The sequence below is a fragment of the Sapajus apella genome, unplaced genomic scaffold, assembly GCF_009761245.1.
Source record: "Sapajus apella isolate SASKATOON/1434 unplaced genomic scaffold, GSC_monkey_1.0 scaffold97, whole genome shotgun sequence".
Taxonomy (NCBI): domain Eukaryota; kingdom Metazoa; phylum Chordata; class Mammalia; order Primates; family Cebidae; genus Sapajus; species Sapajus apella.
The window spans coordinates 4711352-4739082 of NW_022437037.1; the positions used below are offsets into that span (position 1 = coordinate 4711352).

Consider the following 27731-nt stretch of genomic DNA (forward strand, 5'->3'; position numbering starts at 1 on the left):
TGACAAAGGTGCAATGGTGATGATGCATTAGGCATCTAAGGAGAGATGTCAAACAGACGCCGAACAAGATTCAGGTGAGACATCAAACATGAGTCCAGTAATTCTCAAAATTCCCAGAAGGAAAAGAAAGCATTATTAATTCCAGCTTACAAAAGGAGAAACACGAAATCCAAGATCACATTTCAAGCCCATGAAATCAAGAAAAGAATTTAAGTGTCCTGTTTACTAAGTATGTTATCACATGAATGATAACATTTAAAAAAAATTTTTTTTTTTTTTGAGACGGAGTTTCGCTCTTGTTGCCCAGGCTGGAGTGCAATGGCGCGATCTCGGCTCATCGCAACCTCCACCTCCTGGGTTCAGGCAATTCTCCTGCCTCAGCCTCCTGAGTAGCTGGGATTACAGGCACGCGCCACCATGCCCAGCTAATTTTTTGTATTTTTAGTAGAGACAGGGTTTCACCATGTTGACCAGGATGGTCTCGATCTCTTGACCTCATAATCCACCCGCCTCGGCCTCCCAAAGTGCTGGGATTACAGGTGTGAGCCACCGCGCCTGGCAATTTTTTTTTTTTTTTAGAGATGGGGTTTCACCATGCTGGTCAGGCCAGGCTGGTCTCGAACTCCTGGGCGCATGATCCATCCGCCTCGGCCTCCCGAAGTGCTGGGATTACAGGCATGAACTACTGCACCCAGCAAAATTTTTTTTTTTTTGAGATGGGAGTCTCGCTATGTTGTTCAGGCTGGTCTTGAACTCCCGGCCCCGAGCAATCCTCCTGCCTCAGACTTTCAAGTAGCTGGAAAACATTTTTTATTTTTATTTTTTTTGCCTCACCAGACCAGTGGTTTTGCAGATGAAACAACCACAGTGGTGAAAGGACCCACTCTAAATGAACAGAACGCCACCTTTACATGTTCTTTCAAAACAAAGAAGATGGTGGGGCGCGATGGGTGACGCCTGCGACCGTAGCACTTGGGAGGGTGAGACAGGCGGATCACCTGAGGTCGGGAGTTTGAGACCAGCTTAGTCAACATGGTGAAGCCCTGTGTCTACTAAAAACACAAAAACTAGCCAGGCGTGGTGGCGGGTGCCTGTAATCCCAGCTACGTGGGAGGCTGAGGCAGGAAAATTGCTTGAATCTAGGAGGCAGAGGTTGCCATGAGCCGAGATCGCACCATTGCACTCAAGCCTGGGCAACAAGAGTGAAACTCTGTCTCAAAAAAAAAAAAAAATCAGAAGTGAACTTGTAAGTAGCTAGATTATATACATAAACTCCTTTTAGTTTTTGCTTTCCTTAATGCTAAGCTTTACCTATTTGCTGTTATCTCTTATAAGAACATTTTGTTTTCTTAAATGTATTGGAGCCAGTCCATGCTGCAGAACTTGCTGATAGGAAATTAAGCCCCTTCAGAAGGTCCATAAATAGGACCTATTCAATATCTAACTTTAAAAAGAATGTTACAGGTTTTAGTGCAGTATCAATTTTCAAACATTTCAGAAACCTTGGGAAAAATTTTAAATGGTCAATTCTAAGTAATGTGGGGTCTGTAAGCATATAGGTCTCAGGTTTATAAACATTTTAGTGAGTCACTGAAAGTATTGTATAATTGTTTCCTCTAGACTCTTAAGATCACTGCTGCCAAAAATTATTCTGCTTCTAGCCAAAGCTTTGTGAGTAATGAACCATATTTTTCCACCTGCAGGGAGAGGTTTTCTTGGAATTCCAGAAAATGTTGGCAAGACCTCCTGGTCCTCCTTCTGGAGCTGTAAATCTTCACAAATTTCTCATATGTGATTAGTGATAATCATTGCGGAAATGCCCAGACATACTCAAAGGCTGCAGCTATACCAAACAACCTCTAAAACTCTTTTTTTAAAAAAAAGACATTTAATCAGCGTCACGATCAGACTATTACATTTAGCAATCAACAGCATGGGTACAAAAAAAAAAAAAAAAAAAAAAGAAAAAGAAAAAAAATCTACATGAAAACCCTTTGTTGGAATGCTTTACACTTTCCACAGAACAGAAACTAAAATAACCTGTTATACAATTAGTCACAAATACAGTCCTCGAGTTTTTTGCCCATACACATGAGTATTTGTCTAAATCATGTCTTCTGTGTAGCAGCTAGGCCCTGCCACCACTGTGCTTGGCTGAGTTCACAAATCTGTTGTAACCTGTAGCTTCCCTGTCACTTCTCTGGCTCTCCTCTCCTGCTAAGCTTTGCTTCCTAATTAAAATCTTCTGCCACTGCCATAGCTACTGCCGCTACTGGAACTGCCATAGCCACCTTGGTTTCGTGGTTTGGCAAAGTATTGGCCGCCACCACCATAGGGGCCAGAGCTTCTGCCTCCAAAGTTTCCTCTCTTCGTGGGTCCAAAATTTGAAGACTGATTGTTGTAACTGCCTAAATCATTGTAGCTTCCACCACCTCCGAAATTGCCTCCACTACCACCGCCAAAGCCACCTCCGCCTCCGTTGTTATAGCTGTCATAGCTGCCACTCCCGCCATAGCCACTGCCCTGGTTTCCATAACCCTGTCCACCACTTCCACAGCCTCTGCTTCCTCCAGAGTAACCAGGGCCACCTCCTCCATAACCACCCTCATTACCAAATCCATTATAGCCATCCCCACTGCCACCATATCCACCACCACCACGGCTGCCACCAAAGCCACCACGGCCGTCACCAAAGCCACCACGGCCACTGAAGTTTCCTCCACGACCAAAGTTGTCATTCCCACCGAAACCACCTCCATGACCACCACCAAAGTTTCCAGAACCACTTCGACCTCTTTGGCTGGATGAAGCACTGCCATCTCTTGCTTTGACAGGGCTTTTTCCTAACTTCACAGTTGTGGCCATTCAAGTATGGTATTTCTGAATGACAATCTTATCCAAAGAGTCATGGTCATCAAAGGTTACAAAGGCAAAGCCCCTTTTCTTACCACTGCCTCTGTCAGTCATGATTTCAATCACTTCAATTTTTCCATACTGTTCAAAATAATCTCTTAGGTGATGTTCTTCAGTGTCTTCTTTAATGCCACCAACGAATATTTTTTTCACAGTTAAGTGGGCACCTGGTCTTTGAGAATCTTCTCTTGAGACAGCTCTCTTTGCTTCCACAACTCTTCCATCCACTTTGTGTGGCCTTGCATTCATGGCTGTATCCACTTCCTCCACAGGTGCATACGTGACGAACCCAAAGCCCCTGGAGCACTTGGTGTTTGGATCTCTCATCACCACACAGTCAGTGAGCGTTCCCCATTGCTCAAAATGGCTCCTCAGGCTCTCATCGGTTGTGTCAAAGCTCAACCCTCCAATGAAGAGCTTCCTCAGCTGTTCCGGCTCTTTAGGAGACTCTGACTTAGACATGATCGCAGGGAGAAGAGAGGCTTTAACGATGCTTCTTTGGCGGCATCCACGGGCAGAAAGACTAAAACTCTTTTCTTCAATAAACCTGACCAGTGTTCAAAAGTTGCTGATAAGAGTGCATTTACAGTAGTTCTTCTAGAGGAATATGTTATCAACTCTGAATTACCCACATCTCAGATAAGCTGATTCACATCCATGTTGATCATTTCAGTGACATTTGGAAATCTAGCTGTCAATAAATCTATCAATAACACTATATGTAATTCTACTCTAATTATCTGATCATAAGTGACCAGAGCTTTATGAAGAACCATAAGTCATGTATATTTAATCATGTATGCTTTGATCTCATAGTCTTACTTCTGGGAATTCAGCTTGGGGAAATAATCTCAATGCACACACAATGCAAACAGCTATGGAAGTAAAGAGTTTACTGCTGTATTGTTTATACAACTAACTAAGTAAACAAATCAAAAACTGGTAATAGCCTATAAATCAAACAACACAGAGTTAGTTAGGCAAATTATAACTTTTTTAGAATAGCACATAGCTACTAAAGTTGCAAATATTTTTTCTTTCTTTTTAAATTTCTCTTCCAATAACTTTGATAAAACTCCAATTATTAAAACTACGCTTTCAGGAAGGCACAATGGATCACTCCTATACTCCCAGAACTTTGAAAGGCTGACTTGGGAAGATTGCTTGAGCCCAGGAGTTCAAGACCAGCCTGGCCACATAGCCAGCCCCAGCTCTAAAAAACATTTGAAAATTATATATATATATACAAAAACCTATACTTTTTCAGGAAAAAACATTGAAAATGCTTACAATATTAAACGGGCAATCAAGAAGAATATACATTATAGTTATATTAAGATTAATATTCCTTTTTAGATGGAGTCTCGCTCTGTCACCCAGGGTGGAGTACAGTGGTGTGATCTCGGCTCACTGCCACCTCTGCCTCCCAGGTTCAAGTGATTCTCCTGCCTCAGCCTTTAGAGTAGCCGGGGTTACAGATGTGTACCACCACGCCTGGCTAATTTTTGTATTTTTAGTAGATACAGGTTTCACCATGTTGGCCAGGCTGGTCTCCAACTCCCGACTTGAAGCAACCCACTTGCCTTGGCTTCTCAAAGTGCTGGGATTACAGGCATGAGCCACTGCACCCAGCCAATATTCTTAAACATTATACATATCTGTAAATGACATCAGGAAGGAAACTTTGAAAAATGAGGATTTTGGTTCATAAAGGATTGTGAGATTTTGTTCTTTAATTCAGTTTTAGTAATATTCTTTTTATATGCACCCCCAAGGACTGGCCACTGATTCCATTATGTCTAAAGAGATGGTGAACGTCCTACTGCAAAGACAACTGTCCTAAGTGGAACCCACTAGGTGAAGACACTATAGGGCCTCACTGTCCGGGGCTTCCAGGACTGCTCCTGTTTTCCTAAGAGACAGACGCAGGCTCAGATGACAGGCAGCAAAGAACCTCAACTGCTAAGCTCTTGCAGAGGGAAAGGTTCTCTTTTTAGTTAATCTGCATTTTTTTTTTTGAGACAGAGTCTCGCTCTGTCACCCAGGCTGAAGCGCAGTGGCGTGATCTCAGCTCACTGCAACCTCTGCCTCCCAGATTCAAGCAATTCTCTTGCCTCAGTCTCCTGGGAAGCTGATATTACAGGTGTGTGCCACCATGGCTGGCTAGTTTTTGTTGTTGTTGTTGTTGTATTTTTAGTAGAGATGGGGTTTTACCACGTTGGTCAGACTGGTCTCAAACTCCTGACCTTGTGATCCATCCACCTCAGCCTCTCAAAGTGCTGGGATTACAGGCGTGAGCCACAGCACCAGGCTGTGAATCTGCATTTTTTTTTTTTTTTTAAATGAATGAGAGGTTCTTATGTTGCCCAGGCTGGCCTCAAATGCATAGCCTCGCCTCTTCAAGTGCCAGGGCAACTGGCCTGAGCTACCTCAGCTCCCAAATCTTTTTTTTGTTGTTGTTTTTTCTTTGAGACGGAGTCTCACACTGTCACCTGGGCTGGGCCTTGAGAGCTCACGTGATCCTCCTGCCTCAGCTTCCCTAGTAGCTGGGATTACAGGCACACACCACCACACACAGCTAATATTTTAGTAGAGACAGGTTTCACTATGTTGGCCAGACTGGTCTCAAACTCCTGACCTTGTGATCCGCCCACCTCAGCCTCCCAAAGTGCTGGGTTTACAGGCATGAGCCACTGCACCCGGCCTGAATCTGTATTTTTAAAAAATCAACATATTTTCACCAAAATGAGCCTACCAATTTGTGTGTCAGGACAAACAACGGTTATTCACAGCATTAAAATGTGCTGCGTTGCGGTACAAAAATATAGTATATGTGTAGCATAAAAAGCATCTTTTCTCCTAGACACTTAAATAAAAGCAGTCATCCTATTTTATAGTTACATTTTTGCTTTTTGTTGTTTTTATTTTTGAGACAGAGTCTCACTCTGTTGCCCAGGCTGGAGTGCAGTGGCGCAATCTTGGCTCACTGCAACCTCTGCCTCCCGGGTTCAAGCGATCCTCCTGCCTCAGCCTCCTGAGGATTACAGGCACACGCCACCACGCTCAGCCAATTTTTGTATTTTTAGTAGAGATGAGGTATCACCGTGTTGGCCAGGTTGGTCTCAAACTCCTGACCTCAGGTGATCTGCCTGCCTCGGGCTCCCAAAGTGCTGGGATTACAGGCATAAGCCACTGTGCCCAGCCTACAGTTAGATTTGAAAGCTTAAAGATCAAACAGCTGGTATGGCCACAAAGGCAAGAATGCCAATTTCCCCCTCTACTTCTACTTCCTTTCAAATCCATACAAAAAAAGGAAGGAAACATCATCTTTGCACAGAGAGCCATTTTTCATCATGCTGACCCTTATCCATTCAAATACAGCAAAATGTAGGTAAAAAGTAATTTTCAACCAATATTCTCCACTGAACTTGGGCATTCTTTCTAGATCTAGTAATGAGATTAGCAGTAATCCTATAAATTCTAAATCATCCCTTTGGGCAGCCAGGATCCTGCCACTGTATCAAATGACCCAATCTGTACTATGCTGATAGTTAAGGATGGTACTTTAAGTAAGGCATTATTTCTAGTCAGTCATGAGAAATAGTAGCTGGGTTTAAAATGTTAAAAGCAGCTTGTTTCCTATGCCATCAATCAATTCCACATTTTATTTATTTACTGATTAATTGATTGAGATGGAGTCTTGCTCTGTCACCCAGGCTAGAGTACAGTGGCACAATCTTGGCTCACTGCAATCTCTGCCTCCCATGTTCAAGAGATTCTTCTGCTTAAGTCTCCCGAGTTGCTAGGATTCCAGGTGCCCGCCACCACGCCCAGCTAATTTTTTTAGTTTTAGTAGAGATGGGGTTTCGCCATGCTGGCCAGGCTGGTCTTGAACTCCTGATCTCAGGTGATCTGCCAGCCTTGGCATCCCGCGAAGTCCTGGGATTACAGGCGTGGGCCACCACTCCTGGCCAACAGGCTCCTTTTTCTGTAACAAACCCTGATCAAGAAGCTCTGGGGTGGAACTGAGATTCTGTATTGAGGAACGGAATGATTACAGCAAGAGAAATTGCATATTTGGCACCTATATATCAGTATAGCTGAACATTGTGCCATGAGGTTCACATTTGTCTTCCCGCAATCGTCCCCACAACTCCCTTAGATGGCTATGATCAGTTTCAGCTTACGGATGCATAAGTGGATGCTCAAAGAGTTTCCATAACCTGCCCAGGGCAGGGCTGCCAGGAATCCTGAGCAGGGTTGTTGGCTGAAAATCTTGTGTCCTTCCTCTCCTCTGCCCACCACCAAGCAGGGGCTCCTGCTCTGTGAACACAGAACTTATATGGCCTTTCCCCATCCTTTAAGACAGACCTGAAGTATGTTGCCAGCCCCGCATCACAGCCCAGTGGGAAGGCAACTGAATCTGGCCTCAGAAGACCTGGATTTGAGTTCTAACTCTGTTATGCTACGTCCGCCAATAATTAACCTCACCAGAAAACAGAAATGATAGCATTCCACTGTTAAGAGTCATCCTTACAAAAATTGGTGTTTACTAAGTAAAGTCAAGGGAGCCAAAAGTAAAAGCTCTAAAGGAGAAATGTTGGTTATGATGAGAAGGTCTTAAATAGTTCCTTTTCTTTCTTTTTTTTTGAGACAGGGTCTCACTCTGTCGCCCAGGCTGGAGTGCAGTGGTGCCATGTCAGCTCACTGCAGCCTCCACCTCCCAGGTTCAAGGGATTCTCATACCTCAGCCTCCCGAGTAGCTGGGATTATAGGTATGCACCATCATACCCAGCTAATTTTTTTAAATATATTTTTATATTTTTCATATTTTTAGTAGAGAAGGGTTTCATCATGTTGCCAGGCTGGTCTTGCACTTTTGACCTCAAATGATCTGCCCACCTCAGCCTCCTGAGTGCTGGGATTACAGGCATGAGCCACTGCGCCTGGCCAAATAGCTCTTTTTCTAAGGCTAGCTGCAGATGAAGATAATCCTACTGCTTACTCCAGCATCCTTGAAAGTACGTTGAAAAAAACTCAATGGAAACAAAGCCATGCATGCAAACATGCACTGCCCCACGCAGGAGGCAGCCTGGGTGGGACACCCAGCTCCACCACGGAGCAACACGCCCAGCTCACTTCACCTTCCTGTGCTCCAGGGTCCTTGTCTTGGGTAAAATCTAGAAAACTAGCAGTCCGCATCCCCCAGGGATAATTCGAAGGTTAACTTGTGAAAATGCAATTGAGGTTAGCCACTATAATCTATAACAAGCACAAGGCTGAAAACTTGGCCTCCCAAAGTCTGGGACTATAGGTGTGAGCCACCACACCTGGCTCCAATATTACTGGAATAATTTTTTAAATTACAGTGATTAGTATACTATAATGCTAATTCATTATTTACTCATTCAAAATAATGGAAACAATTTTGCAGAGAAAAGAAAAGATAGGCCAGGCATGGGGGTTTATGCCTATAATCCCAGCACTTTGGGAGGCTGAGGTGAGAGAATCACCTGAATCCAGGAGTTTCAGACCAGACTGGGCATCACAGCAAGACCTTGTCTCTACAAAATTTGTAAAAATTGGCTGAGCATGGTGGCACATGCCTGTGGTCCCAGCTACCTGGGAGGCTGAGAAAGGAGGATCACTTGAGTCCAGGAGGTTGAGGCTCAGTGAGCCATGATCGAACCATTGCACTCCAGCCTGGGCAACAGAATGAGACTCTGTCTCATAAAAAAAAAAAAAAGAAGAAAAAGAAAGAAAGAAAAAAGGAAAAAGAAAAAATGCCCATGAGGCGTTATATTAAAATAGCACAAACAGGCCAGGTTTGGTGGCTCACAGCTGTAATCCCAGCACTTTGCGAGGTCAAGGTGGGCAGATCACCTGAGCTCAGGAGTTTGAGACCCGCATAGCCAACATGCTGAAACCCCGGCTCTATTAAAAATACAAAAATTAGCTGGGCATGTCGGGGTGCTCGTAATCCCAGCTACTCAGGAGGCTGAGGCAGGAGAATTGCTGAAACCCAGGAGGCAGAGGCTGCAGTAAGCTGAGTTTGCACGACTGCACTCCAGCCCGGGCAACAGAGTGAGACTCCGTCTCAAAAAAATTAAATAAATAAAATAAGATAACACAAATAACACACATTAGTTTACTGATATTCTTTCTAGTATTTCAAAAGGTTTCATGATTTTCTAAAATGTTGTTTTGATTTAATTACAGAACGTTTCAGGAGAGCATGATGTTTACAGCTCCTCCCAAAAGAACGTCTGACTGAGAAACCTGTACTCACAGTTCTCCTGAAAATAAAAGGAACACTATGTATTGCAAGACATTTAATGTGGATCTGTACCTCCTATAATTTATTCCATAAATTACTATCATTTTGGATTAACAAAAGGAACAAAATCCAAAATACAGATATGACTGACTATTAAAAAGTCATGATTAACACTGAGTAAATAAAACATAAAAAACTTGGTCATAACGCAGCAAAGGAATATGAGGGGTTGCAGTGGCTCACGCTTATAATCCTAGCACTTTGGGAGGCCGACGCAGGTGGATCATTTGAGGTCAGAAGGAGTGTGAGACCAGCCTGGTCAACAGGGTGAAACCCCGTCTCTACCAAAAATATAAAAAATTAGCTGGGTGTGGTGGCGTGTGCCTGTAATCCCTGCTACTCGGGAGGCTGAGACAGGAGAATCACTTGAACCTGAGAGGCAGAGGTTGCAGTGAGCCGAGATTCACTCCAGCCTGGGCAACACAGTGAAACTCCCTCTAAAAAAAAAAAAAAAAAAAAAAGAGAGAGAGAGAGACAAAGCACTGACAAAAGAAACCAAACAGGAAGAAAATATAAACCTTTGCAAGGTCAAGGGAAGTTCAGGGTCCAGAGAAGCAGTCCAAGATCATGTTAAGATTGACTGTATTCATTTTATCATTATATTAGATATTTGTGCTTCATTCTGAACCTTGGTATTGTTTCACTGCATCCTTCTGTCACTAAAGAAATCATTAATGAATGGTCTAGCAGAGGTTGTCATCTCATTTAGGGCTCCAGTGCAGGGTTTCTCACGCTCAGCACTGGAGACATTTCGGGCCAGGCCACTCTGTTGTGGAGCTCTCCTGGGCATTCATTGCGGGATGTTTAGCTGCCTCCCTGGCCTCTATTCTCTAGATACCAGTAGCGGCGCCTGAGCTGCAATCCCTGAGACAACCAAACTCTGGATGTTGACAGGTGTTGCTGGAGTAGGGAGCAAAACTGTCCCTAGTTGAGAGCCGCTGCGCTGATGTGAACAGATGAAAATTTATCTCCGTTTATCGGCACAGTGTTGTTTTAAACCAATGGGTTGATCTTAAGGCATTTATCTCTTCCCGACTTTTAGACCTATCCAAGGCCAGATGCTACACATTTCTAGTTTAGAAAGAATTGAATTGAGATGTTTTCAAACGCCTTCCTGCCCCAGGGCCCTGGCTGCTCTCTATTGAATGCTTGTCCCAGGCAAGTCCTACTCATCCCTCAAGTCTTGTTAAGTAGCCTTAACCGAGAAGCCCTTTCCTGACCCCAGGGCATGAGCACGTCAGGAATCCTATGGTATGTTCTCTTAGCACATTGTACTCTTACTTTGTGGCAACTACCATAATTGCAATTAAATAATCACTTTGTCATTATTATTGAATATCACCTCCATTTCAGCAGAAGCCATAGCAATCTTGTTGGCTCATGTCTGTAATCCTAGCAGTTTGGGAGGCCAAAGCAGGCGGATCACCTCAGGTCAGGAGTTGGAGACCAGCCTGGCCAACTAGAACTCTACTAAAAATACAAAAATTAGCCAGGTATGCTGGTGCATGCCTGTAATCCCAGCTACTTTGGAGGTTGAGGCAGGAAAATCACTTGAACCTGAGGGGTGGAGGTTGCAGTGAGCCAAGATTGCGCCATTGTACTCCAGCCTGAACAACAGAGACAGACTCTGTCTCAAAAAAAAAAAAAAGTTTATCACTGGCCAAGTGGTTACTTTATCACTAGTAACAAATTATTCGTACTACACACGTAATCTAAGTACAAGGATACAGACCATAGCTTAAAGATAAGTCCCTTAAGGCAAAATTGTAGCTAAGAATATACTTTGAGCAAACATTCTTCTCTTTGGTTAACAATAAGACCTGTTTATGAAAAAACAGTAATGGTGACAAGAGGAACAGTTACATCTGCTTCATTAGACAGCAGTGAATGAGCCAAGGAATGGAAGGTATTTAACTGGGGACATCTTTCCATTTTTTTTTGACCTACTTATAAGCATTAATTTTTTTTTTTTTTTTTTTTTTTTTTTTTTTGATACAGAGTTTTGCTCTTGTCACCCAGGCTGGAGTCCAATGGCGCCATCTCGACTCACTGCAACCTCCGCCTCCCAGGTTCAAGTGATTGTCCTGCCTCAGCCTCCCCAGTAGCTGGGGTTATAGGCAACTGCCACCACACCCAGCTAATTTCTGTATTTTTAGTAGAGTCAGGGTTTCACCATGTTGGTCAGGCTGGTCGAACTCCTGACCTCGTGATCCGCCCTCAGTCTCCCAAAGTGCTAGGATTACAGGCGTGAGCCACCATGCCTGGCCGGGATCCGTAACTTTTACATGATTCTCAAAGGTGTGAAGTTTAAGACCCACCGTCTTACATGGTTTTATTTAATTTTAATCTTCTAGGGATATTCCCACTGTATTTGGTCCAACTCGTAGGAAGAAAAAGAATAAAGTTTTGCTCACCGATTTCCTCTCCTGTTTCAGTTCCTGAACGTAGCGTGCCAAGTCCACAATGATCTGTGACGCCATGTTCTCGGAGATAACCTCATGCTGCCCAGCATAATCATTCATTTCATTCAGGGTGGAAATGAAAGCTTTACATGACGTATACCTATGGAACAGAACACACACCACAGCTTTTCATACAAGGCCACATTCATTCTTATTCTGCTTTACACCAAGGAACTATTAATTAAAATGAGGTTAATTGGCATCCACCTCCCATAGGATCCTGAGTATTCATTACACATCCAGTGTTCTCATCAAAATGGGTCAGAATTAATTACAATTGAAACACTTTTCGTTTTGCAAAACTGAAGCGCTCCGTGTAATGTCATATTTGGCTTCGTTTATACTTAGGCCAGATATAATCCAAAATTAATATACACGCTATATGTACTAATGTAAAGGGTATTTAGATCTACATCAGAGATACAATACTTGAGCTGTCTAGTGTTAAGATGCCTTAATTGCTGATTGAAATGGACATACTTCTTGGATGAATGACTAGCATGACAGGTACTCCGGATAGTGCCAAACCAAATCAAGACTCCAGAATGCAGATTCCGTACTTCCTGTTTTTGCTTAATTACATTCTAAAGTTTTCCTAATTACTTTAATTGAAACAATCTGACACAGCTCCAGTGACTCCATACAGGAAAAGTTAATTATGTTTTTATTGTTTTCTCCACCAATTTAAAAACTGACACAAAACTAATGGGAAATGCAACTTATTTTGATAGACATGTATTTCTCCTTTCTGTGTGTCAGCATCAATGGCATGTGAGCATTACCAGACAATTTTTAGTGGTAAACATACTTGTATTCTTCTTCCTCCTTCGAGTTCTTTTTAGGTTGGTACTTCTTTGAAAGATTCCTAAAATAAAAATGCAGACATGTCACATGTCAGCTTTATAGAGAAAGATAATTAAGAAATCAGGAATGAAAGATGACATTAGTGCTTTTGTTACACATTTTAAAACAAACAAAAAAACTGTCTACAGCTGAAATCCATTTCCTTCAATCTTTCAACAAGCATGATGAAGCTCCTTTTATTAGGCACTTGCTTTTCATCTTTTGTCTCAAAGGCAGAGTAAATAAGAACAGAATTATTCAATTGGAGAGGATGGACCATGTGTAAATATGCAGTGGCTTTCTTTTTTTTTTTGAGATAGAGTCTTACTCTGTCGCCCAGGCTGGAGTGCAATGGCGTGATCTCAGCTCACTGCAACCTCTGACTCTCGGGTTCAAGCAATTCTCCTGCCTCAGCCTCCTGAGTAGCTGGGACTACAGATGTATGCCACCATGCGAGGCTAATTTTTTTGTATTTTTAGTTGAGACGGGGTTTCACCATGTTGGTCAGGCTGGTCTTGAACTCCTGACCTCAAATGATCTGCCTGCCTCGGCCTCCCAAAGTGCTGGGATCACAGATGTGAGCCACCGCGCTTGGTCGTGCAATAGCTTTCATTTGTAGCACTGAGGTGTTTTCCTTATCAGGCCACCATTCCCTCGTGGTCATCCTGAGTTGGGGTGTTACTGCTCCAAATCCAAGGAAAACTGTGTCCAAATGTTTAAATTAAAAATCAAAGTGCCAGGGGCATGTTTCTAAGGCTGTGTGGCTGCTCCACCAGAGAGCACATGAAAATGACCTGTGAAGAAGTCTATTTGAAGGAAATTGAGACAGTATTTTGGGGGTGTTGATGCTAAGACATTTAACTAGAAAAACTTTTACCCTGCCTAGCAGGTTTGCATTGAACACATTCAGGTTAGCCAAAATCATCCAGTTTCCCTTCCTAATCTCATCTCCAGGTTAAGAATCTAAATATTTTTCTTTATATTCTCAAAAAGACACAAAAACTAAGAGGTAATCATGGGGGAAAAAAAACCCCAAAAACAAAAAAGTCTCACTAACCCTGGTTCTACTGACTAATTTCTCTTGGGTCCTGACTTTAGGTGACCATAGTTAGAGAAACAGCCATAACATGTTTTCTTGTTTCTTTGAGACAGAGTAGTGCTGTTGCCCAGGCTGGAGTGCAGTGACGTGATCTTGGCTCACTGCAACCTCCGTCTCCTGGGTTCAAGTGATTCCCCGGTCTTAGACTCCCAAGTAGCTGGGATTACAGGCATGCACCACCACGCCCAGCTAATTTTTGTAGCTGGGCTACAAACATGGGTTTCACCATATTGACGAGGCTAGGCTGGAACTCCTGAACTCAGGTGATCCGCCTGCCTTGGCCCCCCAAAGTGCCACTGCACCTGGCCAAGAAACAGCGACAGCATGTTGAGCAGTAATCCACAGTAGGAACTCTCCATGTGTCAGCATCTCAGTGTTCACTTCCTTGTTAATTCCCTGTTGCTATTCCTCTTTATTATTTCACATTTTACTTCTATTTCTTCTACTTCCCCCAAATCTACAAACGTGCCTAGAAAAATGTATAATAACAAATTTACAGTTTTGATCATGGTACTTTTGCATACCAAATGACATGTGGTTTCATCTGTAACAAATGCTACTGGATGATGGGAAAGGCCCCTGGCTTTAGTACAAAGGGCACTGCTCTGGGAATGAAGGGACCATGTGCCCGGACAGCATGATCTCAGCAAATGAGCCAATCTGTGTTTCCTGTTCCTAATCTGTACGTCAGCAGGGGTTGGACGACATGACCTCTATTGTCCTTCTTGTTTTGAAATTCTGAGGGACTAGATAACATCCAGTAGAACATCAACTGTTGCAATTATTCAAAAAACGGAAACATGTATATAACAGTTTAAAAATTATAATTAGACTAACTGATGAAAGAAAAATGTACTTAATTGAAGACTGCGATCATGTCGGCATATACTTCAGCATATAAACTATAACATGCTTTCTCTGCTGATACTGCAGATACGTAGCAGTGTTTAATAATTCTAGAGCCAAAAGAATGTGGAAAAGCAATTATTTCCTTAAAGAAAGTCCTTTGGAGAAAAAACAATGCAAAAAAGATAAATATTTTATGTCAAAAGTAAAGTACAGGTCTTTGAGTTGGCTTATTATCACAACCACTCCTTAAAAGACAGATGTAGTAAAAACACCACCACAAGGATCAAGAATGAAAGGGAAGTGTGTGCAAAACAGATGACTATGTAATCAATGGGTTATTTTCCAAATATATTGAGAGTAGCACATATGGGAGATCAGAGTATCGGAAAAGCCTAGTGGCTGCATGCGAAATACTTTTAGTGCATGGTTTATTTAAAAATTCATTTTTATTTATTTTAATTTTTTTTTGAGATACAGGGTCTTGTTCCGTCACCTGGACTGGAGTGCAGTAGAACGATCATGGCTCACTGCAGCCTCGAACTCCTGGGCCCCAGGGATCCTCCCACCTTAGCCTCCCAAGTAGCTAGGACCACAGGTGCACACCCCCAGGCCCAGCTCATTTTTATTATTTTTTGTCTGTAGAGACAGAGCCTTGTCATGTTGCTGAGGCTGGTCACAAACTCCTAGCCTCAAGCAATCCTCCCATCTCAGCCTCTCAAAGTGCTGGAATCATAGGCATCAGCCACCGTGCCCAGACTACCGCGTGATTTTAAATATTAATCATTTCTTCTGTTGCCAGTAACTTACAAATTGAAAATACAACTTCTAAATTCACACTTCATATAAAAATTATTTCACAATGTTAAATCCACGTTTTCTTTTTAGCTTCCTTCCAGTCCTTAGCAGCCATAAAATCACGTAAATTGTATATCTAATTGAAGGACACCTCAGTTGAATCTGAATCTTCTGATACTGGCAAAACCAGTACTCTTTATAGTTCTCTTTCATCGGTCAAAGCCTAAACAGGATTAAATTCGATCCCTTGCAGGTGATATTCTGTAAAGACCATTGAGTTCTGATAAATGGGAATCACTTTGACAATGCTGGCGTATATGGCATTCAAAGTGCTTCTTAAAAGCACTAATGAATAATTCACTCTATAAATACCAGCATAAATCTAAAAGCTAAAGAGATCTAGAAGTGAACTTCATTTCTAAGGATATTTCTCTCAAGCACTACTACAAAAAAAGACCAACTTTCCACTGCTGTTCTCTCGGGACAAACTTTTTGCCCTATTTGTATTATGTTATTTAAAACACGAACAAGCAAATAAACCACTTTTTAAAAATCTTTCAATTTATGGGGTCTTTCTGAGAAATCTGATGTGTTTTCAGGTAGAGAATCTCAACTTGTTTTTCAGGTAGTCTAACTAAAAAGGCAAAAGAAAAAATAAACATCCTTTTATAAGGATGGTGGATTTAGACCTGGCTGATTCGACGAACCACAGGAAGGTTTCAAAAATTAAATACTCGGCCCTATTCCAGACCCTCTGCAACAGAAGGTCCAGGGTGGGGCCAAGGAATGTTTTGTTTTGTTTTCACTCTTTCTTTTTTCTTTTTAAGCTCACCACAAGGTTTCTGGGTCAAGATGGCAGAATAAAATCCAGCCAGAGAATTGCACTTTCCCAACAACAAAAGCCAGGGAAAATTTTAACAGCAGAAAATTTCTTTAAAAAAATGAAGAGGCTGGGTACAGTGGCCGATGCCTGTAATCCCGGCACTTTGGGAGGCCTAGGCAGGCTGATCATGAGGTTAGGAGTTTGGGACCAGCCTGACCAACACGGTGAAACCCCCATCTCTAGTAAAAATACAAAAATTAGCTGGGCGTGGTGGCGGGTGCCTGTAACCCCAGCTACTCGGGAGGCTAAGACTGGAGAATCGCAACACGGGAGGCGGAGGTTGGAGTGAGCCAAGATCGTGCCACTGCACTCCAGCCTGGGTGACAGAATGAGACTCGTCTCAAAAAAAGAAAAAAAAAAAAAAGAAGAAAGGAGTCTAACCTCAGGCCATCCACTTTAGAAGGTGACAACCAAGAAGAGAAACGGAAAATTCTGGGACAGCTAAGAATGGAAGCTGACTCCTTTCTCTCTATCACAGGAAGATAAACACATCCACTAACACTGAAAATCAACCCAGACAGGAATACACTGAGATGGAGGCGCTCAGAGAATAGTGACAGAAAAACTGTGAGAGAAAGACATCCATGCTGACCACCCAAGGCCTTGGGCAGGAGCCGGGGCTCGCCCCCGGGAAGTCCACTTTCCAGGCCTCTAAGCTGAGCGCCTGGGCGTTCACCCCAAACCCAGGGATTCCACGGGATTAGGGATAGGGTTCGGTTGTGTCCCTACCCAAATCTCAACTTGAATTGCATCTCCCAGAATTCCCACGTGTTGTGGGAGGGACCCGGGGGAGGTGAATCATGGGGGCTGGTCTTTCCCGTGCTAGCCTCGTGATAGTGAACAGGTCTCATGAGAGCTGATGGGTTTATCAGGGGTTTCCACTTTTGCTTCCTCATTTTCCCTCGTCTCCACTATGTAAGAAGCGCATTTCGCACCCCTGCCATGATTCTGAGGCCTCCCCAGCCACGTGGAACTGTAAGTAAAATTACACCTCTTTTTCTTCTCAGTCTCGTGTATGTCTCTATCAGCAACATGAAAACGGACTAATACGATGAGGAAAATCTTTGCCCTAATGGTGTAAACCCCATAACAGAATCTCTAACAAAGTTTCAGAAGGAATGACAGAGTCAAGTCTCCAAGCCAGGCCCTTTCCCTACCCTGACTCTGTAAACACCTGTCCTCAGCTTTCAGCAAACCAAGCAGAACATACAACACCCCAGCCTCAAGTGGAACTCAAAGGGAAAGGCCAATGGTACCAGAAATGGAAGGAAGCGTGGCAAGGAACACTCACCTACACTCCATCAGAGCAGACAGGGCGCTGCGCGGCTTACACGGAAACAAACGCACGCCAGGTGCTGGCCTAAGACCTTGACACTTGTTACCTCATTAAGCCCAGTCAGCAACCGTATAAGGTGGTGAGGAGGAGGAGGAGGAGGAGGAGGAGGAGGAGGAGGATGATTCACATTTTACAGATGAAAAAGAAACAAGGAGAGTAATTTGACCCAAGTCATAGTGCTGTTAAGTGGAAAAACCAGGATTACATCCCAGGCATGGGGACTCTTGAGTCTAAACTCAACCACTTCGCTAAATGGCCCCTATTAAATACAAGCAAGGTGGCTAGGCGAGTTGGCTCAAGCCTGTAATCCCAGCACCTTGGGAGGCTGAGGCGGGCAGGTCACCTGAGGTCACGAGTTTGAGACAAGCCTGGCCAACATGGCAAGACCCCGTCTGTACTAAAAATATAAAAATTAGCCAGGCGCGGGCCAGGTGCGGTGGCTCATGACTGTAATCCTAGCACTTTGGGAGGCCAAGGCAGGTGGATCACCTGAAGTCAGGAGTTTGAGACCAGCCTGACCAATACAGTGAGAACCCAGCTCTACTGAAAATACAAAATTGCCCAGGTGTGGCAGCACATGCCTGTAATCCAGCTACTTGGGAGGCTGAGGCAGGAGAATCGCTTGAATCCAGGAGGCGGTGGGTGCAGTGAACCCAGATCGTACCATTGCACTCCACCCTGAGCAACAAGAGCAAAGCTCCATCTCAAAAAAAAAAAAAAAAAAATCAGCCAGGCATGGTGGTGTGCACCTGTAATCCCAGCTACTTGGGAGGCTGAAGCAGGAGAATCGCTTGAACCTGGGAAGCAGTGGTTGCAGTCAGCTGAAATGGTGCCATTGCACTCCAGCCTGGGCAACAGAGTGAGTGAGACTTTGTCTCAAAAAAAAAAAATTTAAACCAATAAATACAAGCAAGGTGGAAGATATGACAGGTAATACAGAAGGAAAAGAAAAAAAAAAGTCTGCAAGAAAACATAAGAAAAATAAGCAAAATCACACTCCTCCAGATTATTTATACCGTAGACAAACAGTAAAAACACAAAGGCAATAAATCAAGAATCCTGTGGCCAGGTGCTATAGCTTACGCCTATGATCCCAGCACTTTGGGAGGCCGAGGCAGGCAGATCACCTGAGGTCAGAAGTTCTAGACTAGCCTGACCAACATGGTGACACCCCATCTCTACTAAAAATACAAAAATTAGCCAGGTAGGGTGGCGCACGTCTGTAATCCCAGCTATTTAGGAGGCTGAGGCAGGAGAATTCCTTGAACCTGGGAGGCGGTGGTTGCAGTGAGCCAAGATCATGCCATTGCATTCCAGCCTGGGCCACAGAGCAAGACTCTGTCAAAAAAAAAAAAAAAAAAAAATCCTAACACTACAGGATAAAATAAAATGGGATGAGAAGGAAGACAGAAAGCCAAGGAAATGAACTAAGGACTAAAACATACCGCTACAGAACCCATCAGTAAATGAGGGAGGATATGAAATTTAATAGAGGAAAGGTTTGAAATAACCATCATGTGAAAACGACTAAAATAATCAGAAACAACACTAAAGAATAAGAAGATGAAACGTAAGGATAAGTCATATCTCTGAAGCATATGACCCAGTAAGTAGAATAGAAAAAAACAGACATAATCAAACAAAGTTCCCCTGAAATAAATGAAGCATAGAATTTACACAGGAAAGAGTCTAAGAAAAACTGAGAAATGATGATCAATTCCAAGGCATTGCTTAGTGAAGTTATCAGACTGCTAGGCTGAACTAAATATTCGCTCACGAACAGCCACGTTACCTACAGAGAAAACCATCTGGCTGGCCCCAGACTTTTTCATCAAAAGACGATGCAGCCACATTGAGAGAAAAACCGTGACCAGAGGACAACTGAGTCAAAGTGTTGTATAGTAGCATTCTCAAGCAAGAAAGAGCTCGGGGAACATGTCCCAAGATCTAACTGGGGAAAAATATCCTTCCTTAATGCCAAGAGTCAAGGAGAGAGACTGCAGTAGAGGGAAGTGCTGAGAAGGGTCTACATTCAAATATAGAACGAAGAAAAACCAACGGGGGGCTTCGGGGTTTAGAACCAAGTCATAAAACTCAACTGGAAGAAGCAAAACATGTAAATATTATTTTCCTTATCTTTCATAGCAGTGAGTCAAACACACACACAATAATGACATCCTACAGGCTTTTCATAATCTGTTTGACACATTTTACAAAAGTTTCCTATTTATTTTTTGAGACAGAGTCTGTCACCCAGGCTGGAGTGCAGTGGCATGATCTTGGCTCACTGCAACCTCTGCCTCCCAGGGTCAAGTGATTCTTGTGCCTCAGCCTCCTAAGTAGCTGGGATTACAGGCACACACTACCACATCCGGCTAATTTTTGTGTTTTTAGTAGAGAAATGAGGTTTTACCATGTTGGCCAGGCTGGCCTCAAGAACTCCCGATGTTAGGTGATCTGCCTGCCTCAGCCTCCCAAAGTGCTTGGATTACAGGCATGAGCCACCACACCCGACCCAAGAGTTTACTATTTAAAGTTTAGCAAATCCCTCAGTTTTGCTGTACTGTCGTTTATATTGTTAAGTTTAAATCCATTTCTTTATATAGCTATATAATATATATATATATAATATGCAACATGTTGTATAAAATGATTTCTATTTAGTTACCCTTTATATACAGTGAGCTCCAATTACAAACAGATCAAGACTTGAATGGTTCACTTTTTAAAAACATAAATGGCTCAAATGTATCAAAAGATGTTCAACCCCATTCATACTAAGAGAAAAGCAATTTAAGACCTAGAGGTACCAATTGTTAAGTATCAAGTTGACAAAGATCAGCATGGTAACAGAAGGCAGCAGTGGGGGTGAGGCTGAGCAGGCCCTGCTACTCTGCTAACGGAGTGTCGGGGGCCACAGCTTCTGAGAAAGGCACCGGAGATCATGCCACTGCACTCCAGCCTGGGTGACAGAGACTCCGTCTCAAAAGTAAATAAAATAATATTAGGTTTGTCAGACTTAGAAAAAAATATTAGGAATTTCAACCTATACTACCTTGAAGAGACAGTGTCTACAGCAAGGGTTGGCAAACTTTTTCTGTAAAGGACCAGAGAGTAAATATTTCAGACTTGCAGATAACTGCATCTCTTTAGCAACTACTCAACTGCCGACAGCCTTGCAAAAGTGGCCACAGACAATACACACAGGCATGGCAACGTTCCAACAAGTCTTTATTTACAAAACCAAGCGGATGGATTTGACCTATGCTAAGACCTGACCTACAGGAATCAAAGTCTCATATAAGTTTATGTCTAAAACAAGTTAGCATTTCCCCCTGCAGTGTAGAAAAAAATTATTTAACGATAGATGTCTCTGCCAAAGGTCACATCGATTTTTTTATTTTTGAGATGGAATCTCGCTCTGTCGCATAGGCTGGAGTGCAGTGGCACGATGTCGGCTCAGTGCAACCTCCGCCTACTGGGTCCAAGCGATTCTCCTGCCTCAGCCTCCTGAACAGCTGGGACTACAGGCGCGTTCCACCACGCTAGGCTAATTTTTGTATTTTTATAAGAGACTGGGTTTCGCCATGTTGGCCAGGATGATATCGATCTCTTGACTTCGTGATCCGCCCACGTTGGCCTCCCAAAGCTCTGGGATTACAGGTGTGAGCCACTGCGCCGGGCCAACACTGATGTTTCAACATCACGTTACTATTTCAAGCAAGTGTCTATTGAATATGCCGTAGCCACATTGGCCTTTCTATTCCTCATACGTGTTCCCATCTCGGGACCTTTGCGCTTGCTCCCCCCGCACCCTCCCATGCCTGGCTTCTTTTTGTGATTCACTTCTCAAGCAATGGGTTTTCCCTGACCAGCCTAAGTAAGTAACCGCCCCCCACTTCATTCTCTGTCGCATCACTGCATTTACATATTTGGAGTCATAAATGCTATCTTTAAATGCTGGAATTCTTTGCTAATTTGCATGCAGTTCCGCTTTCTGCTGTGAGAAGGTGAGCACTCCAGGTTCAGCCACTTCCTGTGTCTCGTTCATTAAAGCATCCCCAGTGACTGAGACTCGGCTGGCATGCTGCTGTTCTACCTTTTGTTATTAAAGCCTCATCAGCTCTCACAGGCCGGTGCAAACACATAATTCCCCATAAGGCAAAGCTGGCTAAGTCTTAGGCCTGTACCCTACCAATTTACTCAATCTACAAATATTTAGTGAGTACCCACTATGTGCCAGGCACTGGTCCGCACTATGATACATTAGTGAACACAACCCAAAGATCCCCACCCTTAAGGGGCTTGCATTCTAGCTGAGAGGACGCAGGAGACAATGAGCAGAAAATGTAATACACAGGAGATTTCTTTTTTTTTTTTTTTGGAGACGGAGTTTCGCTCTCGTTACCCAGGCTGGAGTGCCATGGCGCCATCTCGGCTCACCGCAACCTCCGCCTCCTGGGTTCAGGCAATTCTCCTGCCTCAGCCTCCTGAGTAGCTGGGATTACAGGCACGTGCCACCATGCCCAGCTGATTTTTTGTATTTTTAGTAGAGACGGGGTTTCACCATGTTGACCAGGATGGTCTCGATCTCTTGACCTCGTGATCCACCCGCCTCGGCCTCCCAAAGTGCTGGGATTACAGGCATGAGCCACCGCGCCCGGCTACACAGGAGATTTCTATGGGAAGGTTTGGGGAGATGTTGTTCAAATGAGACAAAATTTTTTATTAGAAGAAGTAAGTTCAAGAGATCTATTGTACAACACGGTATCTTCAGTTAATAACAATGTATTGTATACTTGAAAATTGCTGGGCCAGGTGCTAACACCTGTAATCCCAGCACTTTAGGAGGCCTCAGCGGGAGGATTGCTTGAACCCATTAGTTCAAGACCAGCATGGGCAACATGGCAAAATTCCATCTCTACAAAAAACACAAAAATTAGCCAGGTGTGGCAGCGCATTTCTGTGGTCCCAGTTACTTGGGAGGCTGAGGTGGGGGAATCACTTGAGCCCAGGAGGTAGAGGTGAGCCAAGATCATGCCACTGCACTCCACCCTGGGTCACAGAGTTGAGACCCTGTTTCAAAAGAAGAAAAGGAAGGAAGGGGAGGGGAGAGAAGGAGGGAAACTGCTAAATTGTTAGAAGAGTAGATTTTAATGTTCTTACCTCAAAAAAAAAAATAAGTTTGTGCAGTAATGCATATATTAATTAACCTGATTTGGGCATTCTGCAGTGTTACATATTTCAAAGCATCATGTTGTACACCATAAATATGTACAATTTTATATACAAATAATACAGAAATGGATATTTTGTCAATTTTCAAAAATAAATAAATGAAAAAATTATATAAAATGGTAGAAAGTTACCAGTAATATAGGAAAAGTGGAAAGCAAAGCAGGCTAAGTGAGCTAGGGGATGAGGCAGGCCTCACTGAGCAGGCACTGGAAGGAGGAGAGGGAGTCAGCAACATGGAGCTAGGGAAGAACACTGCAGTGATATCTACATGGAAGGGTCAGCACAATGCTTCCGGGTGAGGGTATGCCTGGCATGTACAAGAAACAGGAAGGAGGCCTCTGTATGGTTACAGCAGAGAGAAGGAGGAAGTGAGTTAAAACATGTCACAAACGTGTGGGAACCAGATTATACAGGGTTTTGTAGGACATTCACTGTAAGGCTTTTGGATTTACTCAGAATGAAATGGAGATGCACTGGAATTTTGAACAGAGGAGTACTGTCATCTGGCTGCTTTGTAGAAATCAGGGAATAGGGGATACAGGTAGAATAAGGGAAACGAGTTAGTAGACTCATAATAACCAGGCAAAAGATTCATGGACCACATGGGCCATGTGACATGGACCACAGTGGCAGCAGTGGAGGTAGTAACAAGTGTCAGAATCTGTAGAGTAGCCAGGATTTCCTGATAGCTTGGACTGGGGAGTGTGAGAGAAAAAAGGGAGCCAGAGATGATGATGCCAGGGTTTTTTGTTGTTGTTGTTTGTTTGTTTATCTGTTTTGGGATGGAGTTTCACTCTTGTTGTCCAGGCTGGAGTGCAATGGCGTAACCTCCACCTCCCAGGTTCAAGCGATTCTCCTGCCTCAGCCCTCCTGAGTAGCTGGGACTACAGGCATGTGCCACTATGCCTGGCTAATTTTGTATTTTTAGCAGAGACAAGGTTTCTCCATGTTGGTTGGGCTGGTCTTGAACTCCCGACCTCAGGTGATCTGCCCACTTTGGCCTCCCAAAGTGCTGGGATTACAGCATGAGCCCCAATGCCCAGCCTGTTTGTTTTTGAGTTGGAGTCTTGTTCTGTTACCCGGGCTGGAGTGCGGTGGCACAATCTCGACTCACTGCAGCCTCTGCCTCCTGGGTTCAAGTGATTCTCCTCCCTCAGCCTCCCAAGTAGCTGGGATTACAGGCGCCCACCACCAGGCCTGGCTAATGCTTTTGTATTTTTAGTAGAGACAGAGTTTCCCCATGTTGGCCAGGCTGGTCTTGAACTCTTGACTTCAAGTGATCCACCCTCACCTGGCTGATGCCAGGGTTTTTTTTTTACCTAAACCAGGAAGTATGCAGCTACCCTCAGGTGAGTGGAGGAAAATCTAGGCCGTGGAAATGCAGATTTTTATTTTTTTGATTTAGGGTCTTGCTGTGTTGCCCAGGCTGCAGTGCAGTAGTGTAATTATGGCTCACTGCAGCCCCAATGTCTTGGGCTCAAGCATCCTCCCTCCTCAACCTCTCGAGTAGCTGGGACTACAGGTGTGCACCACCATGCCTGGCTAATTTTTAAAAATTCTTTTTAGAGGCAGGGTCTTGCTATGTTGCTTAGGCTGGTCTCCAACTCCTGGCTTTCAAATAATCCTCTCACCTCGGCCTACTGAAGTGCTGGGATTATAGGTATGAGCCACTTCACTTCGCCTAGACATGTGGATTCTATTTATTTATGAATTTATTTATTTATTTTTTATTTTTGAGATGAAATCTTGCTCTCTTGCTAGGCTGGACTGCAACCTCTGCCTCTTGGGTTCAAGTAATTGTGCTGCCTCAGTCTCTTGAGTAACTGGGACTACAGGTGTGCGCCACCAAGCCCAGCCAATTTTTGTAATTTCAGTAGAAACGGGGTTTCACCACGTTGACCAGAATGGTCTTGATCTCTTGACCGCATGATCCGCCCACCTATAATCCCAAAGTGCTGGGATTATAGGCGAGAGCCACCGCACCCGGCCAACATGTGGATTTTTAAGTTGGGAAGATCAGGTGTTCAGTTTCAGACGTTTTTAGACATTTCCAAGTGGAGATTTTGAGCAAGCTGTTTCTGGAATTCAGGGGAGAGGTCTGGCTTGGAGATCCCTATCTGTGAGTTGCTGTCATATGGGTCATATCTAAAGCCACGAGACAGTTGAGGTCACCAGGAGAGTACAGACTGGGAAGGGAGAAGGACTGAGAAGCAGGCACTGGGTATAGCAATGTGAACAGGCAGGGGAAGAAGAGGGGCCAGCAAGGGAGACTGCGACAGGAAGAACACCAGGAGCCCTCTTGAGAGCTCACCCATAGCCCATTTTCACACGAAAGATAACACTGCTTGACTAACAGTGTAATATTCAAATAATCAACGTGAAACAGACCACGTTCTATTCCTACTTTCAGTTCGAAAAGCCCTGAAGTGTTTACCAGGCTGATATGCACTCAGGGCACTAGACACTGATCTGGATTCTCCACTTAGAAAAATTATTTCCTTGTGCAATGTTTTACATGTTATTCACTCAATGAAAACAAAGTCTGAGGCCAGGCGCAGCAGCTCCCATCGGTAGCCCCAGCTTGCTGAAACAACAACAGAAACCCTAGATGAACACATATCTCTTATACAGATGCTCTTTGGATTAAAATTCAATGGTGAGGGAGCTTGAAGGAAGTTTTTTTAAAAAAAGAAAAAAGGGCCAAGCACGGTGGCTCACGCCTGTAATCCCACCACTTTGGGTGGCCGAGGCAGGTGGATCACCTGAGGCCAGGAGTTCGAGACCAGCCCGGCCAACATGGTGAAACCCTGTCTCTACTAAAAATACAAAAATTAGCTAGGCATGGTGGCAGGCACCTGTAATCCCAGCTACTTGGGAGGCTGAGGCAGGAGAATCACTTGAACCTGGGAGGTGGAGATTGCAGTGAGCTGAGATCACACCACTGCACTCCAGCCTGGGTGACACAGTGAGACTCAGCTCAAAAAAAAAAAGAAAACTAAATGTTTCTAAATCAAAATCATCTAGCTCTTTAACAAGCCTTAAAACAATATTCACAAACCAATTCAACTACAACTACACAACAAGAAATCATTAAAAAGATTTTGTATGCCACTTCAAGTTCAAGCTTAGTTCTACCAAGAACTTTTAAATATATTCTATAAAAACACAAATTTCTTGGATAATATCATCATTAAAGATGTAAGGAGATCCCAAGTACTTAAAAAAAATAAATAAATAGAGACGGAGGTCTCACTATGTTGCCCAGGAACTCTCTGGGCTCAAGAAATCCTCCCTCACTGGCCTCCCAAAGTGCTTGGATTGCAGGTGTCAGCCACCATGATCAGCCCCAAAGTACCTTTTTTTTTTTTTTTTTGAGATGATGTCTCACTCTGTCACCCAGATTGGTGATCTCATGCAGTGGCACGATCTCAGCTCACTGCAACCTCTGTCCTCCTGGGTTCAAGCAATTCTCATGCCTCAGCCTCCCAAGCAGCAGCTGAGATTACAGGCATGCGCCACCACACCTGGCTAATTTTTGTATTTTGAGTAGAGATGGGGTTTCACCATGTTGGCCAGGCTGGTCTCGAACTCTTGACCTCAGGCAATCTGCCCAGCTCTGCCTCCCAAAGTGCCGGGATGACAGGCGTGAGCCACTGCGCCCGGCCCGAAGTACTTTTAAAATACTGTTCCATAGGCCCCCTCAACACGTTACTGGAGGGAGTGTGAATTAGTACAACCACCTTGGAAAATGGTTTAACCCTGTCCACTAAAGCGAAGCATACGAGTAGCCTGAGACCTTGCAATTCGAATCCTAGGTAGATCCTAGGAAATGTGTTCATATACGCACAAAAAGTTTTCTACAGTAATGCTCGTTGGAGTGCTACTCATTATACGCCTAAATTGGAAACAACCAAATCGCCTAGTAACAGCAGAATGGATGAATTCTGGTGCATTCATAGACCAAAATACTCCACAGCAATGAAAATAGCAGACTCCCACCACATGCTACCACATGGTGAATCTCACAAACGTAATGTGGAACAAAAGAAGCCAGATACACAAGAATGCATACCAAATGATTACGCCCATGTAAAGTTCAAAAGTGGGCACTACTAATCCATGTGGTTACAAGTCAGGAAAGCGGTTACCGTTTTGGGGAGGGTGGGGAGCTGGAAGGGGCCAGGGGGGCCTCCTGGGCTGGTCTTTCTGTTTCTTGACTTGGGTGCCCAGTTACATGAGTGTGTTCACACTGTCAAAATTCATGGAGCTGCACACTTATGATTTGTGTTCTTCTCTGTACATATGCTATTAATATATCTCAATAAAAAGTTTACTGAAAAACGAGCTGCTCCGAAACTCAGCAAATATCCTGTTGAAAAAAGCTGGGCCTTAAAGCAGTAACTTAGTTTTTACTTTTAATGTTTTATGAAAATTAATTTTCCGTATGAAAAACAATCGCTTCTATTGAAATATTACCTTACATAAAAGGAAAAATATTTAAAATATGATACATTTATACTATAAAATGAGAATATACGTTATCCTGATATCATTTTGCAGTTAACAAATAAGGTTTTTCAGTATCATCAACTTACCTGAGTTGCTTTGCATAGCTGAGTTCAATCTCTGTCCTCTCTTTCACGAATTTGATATATTTCTCAAGAATATCAATTCCCCACTGTGTGTGTTTTTCTAAGTTGTCAAACTGATCCTGTTAAAACAAAACAAGAGAGAAGTTATAGTCTTTCCCTGTGACTAACATAATTTCAATGAAAATTCTCTTAGCAATATATTGCTCCATACAAAGTAGCACTAGCATTTTCCATGATTATACTTGGGGTGCTTTTTCGTTGAGCCATTTTAAATCAACATTACCAAATACGGTTTGAAAACCGCCTGGAGTAGTGAACGCTGACCTATTCATTCATATTTCCTATTCCTTTTAGAAACGTAGTTTTTAGATACAATTGATGTCC

The 27731-nt window shown here is 43.4% G+C and overlaps 1 protein-coding gene, 1 long non-coding RNA gene and 1 pseudogene across 26 annotated transcripts in view; all 3 read right to left on the reverse strand.

Moving 5' to 3' along the window:
* Window positions 1-27731, reverse strand: part of FNBP1 (formin binding protein 1) — a 169180-nt gene that overhangs the window by 81934 nt on the left and 59515 nt on the right. For all 25 annotated transcript variants that reach the window (XM_032257570.1, XM_032257571.1, XM_032257592.1 and 22 more), the window contains exons 2-4: window positions 27351-27466; window positions 12521-12577; window positions 11665-11812 (exon numbers count right to left, since the gene is read on the reverse strand). In XM_032257570.1, the coding sequence (XP_032113461.1) occupies window positions 11665-11812; window positions 12521-12577; window positions 27351-27466 (321 nt within the window). The remainder of the gene's footprint in view (window positions 1-11664; window positions 11813-12520; window positions 12578-27350; window positions 27467-27731) is intronic.
* Window positions 2229-4312, reverse strand: LOC116535975 (annotated as a pseudogene).
* LOC116535977 lies at window positions 9955-10724 on the reverse strand. The gene is made up of 2 exons (XR_004262419.1): window positions 10122-10724; window positions 9955-10073 (listed from the first exon to the last, which is right to left on the reverse strand). It is a non-coding gene; the product is annotated as an uncharacterized LOC116535977 (long non-coding RNA).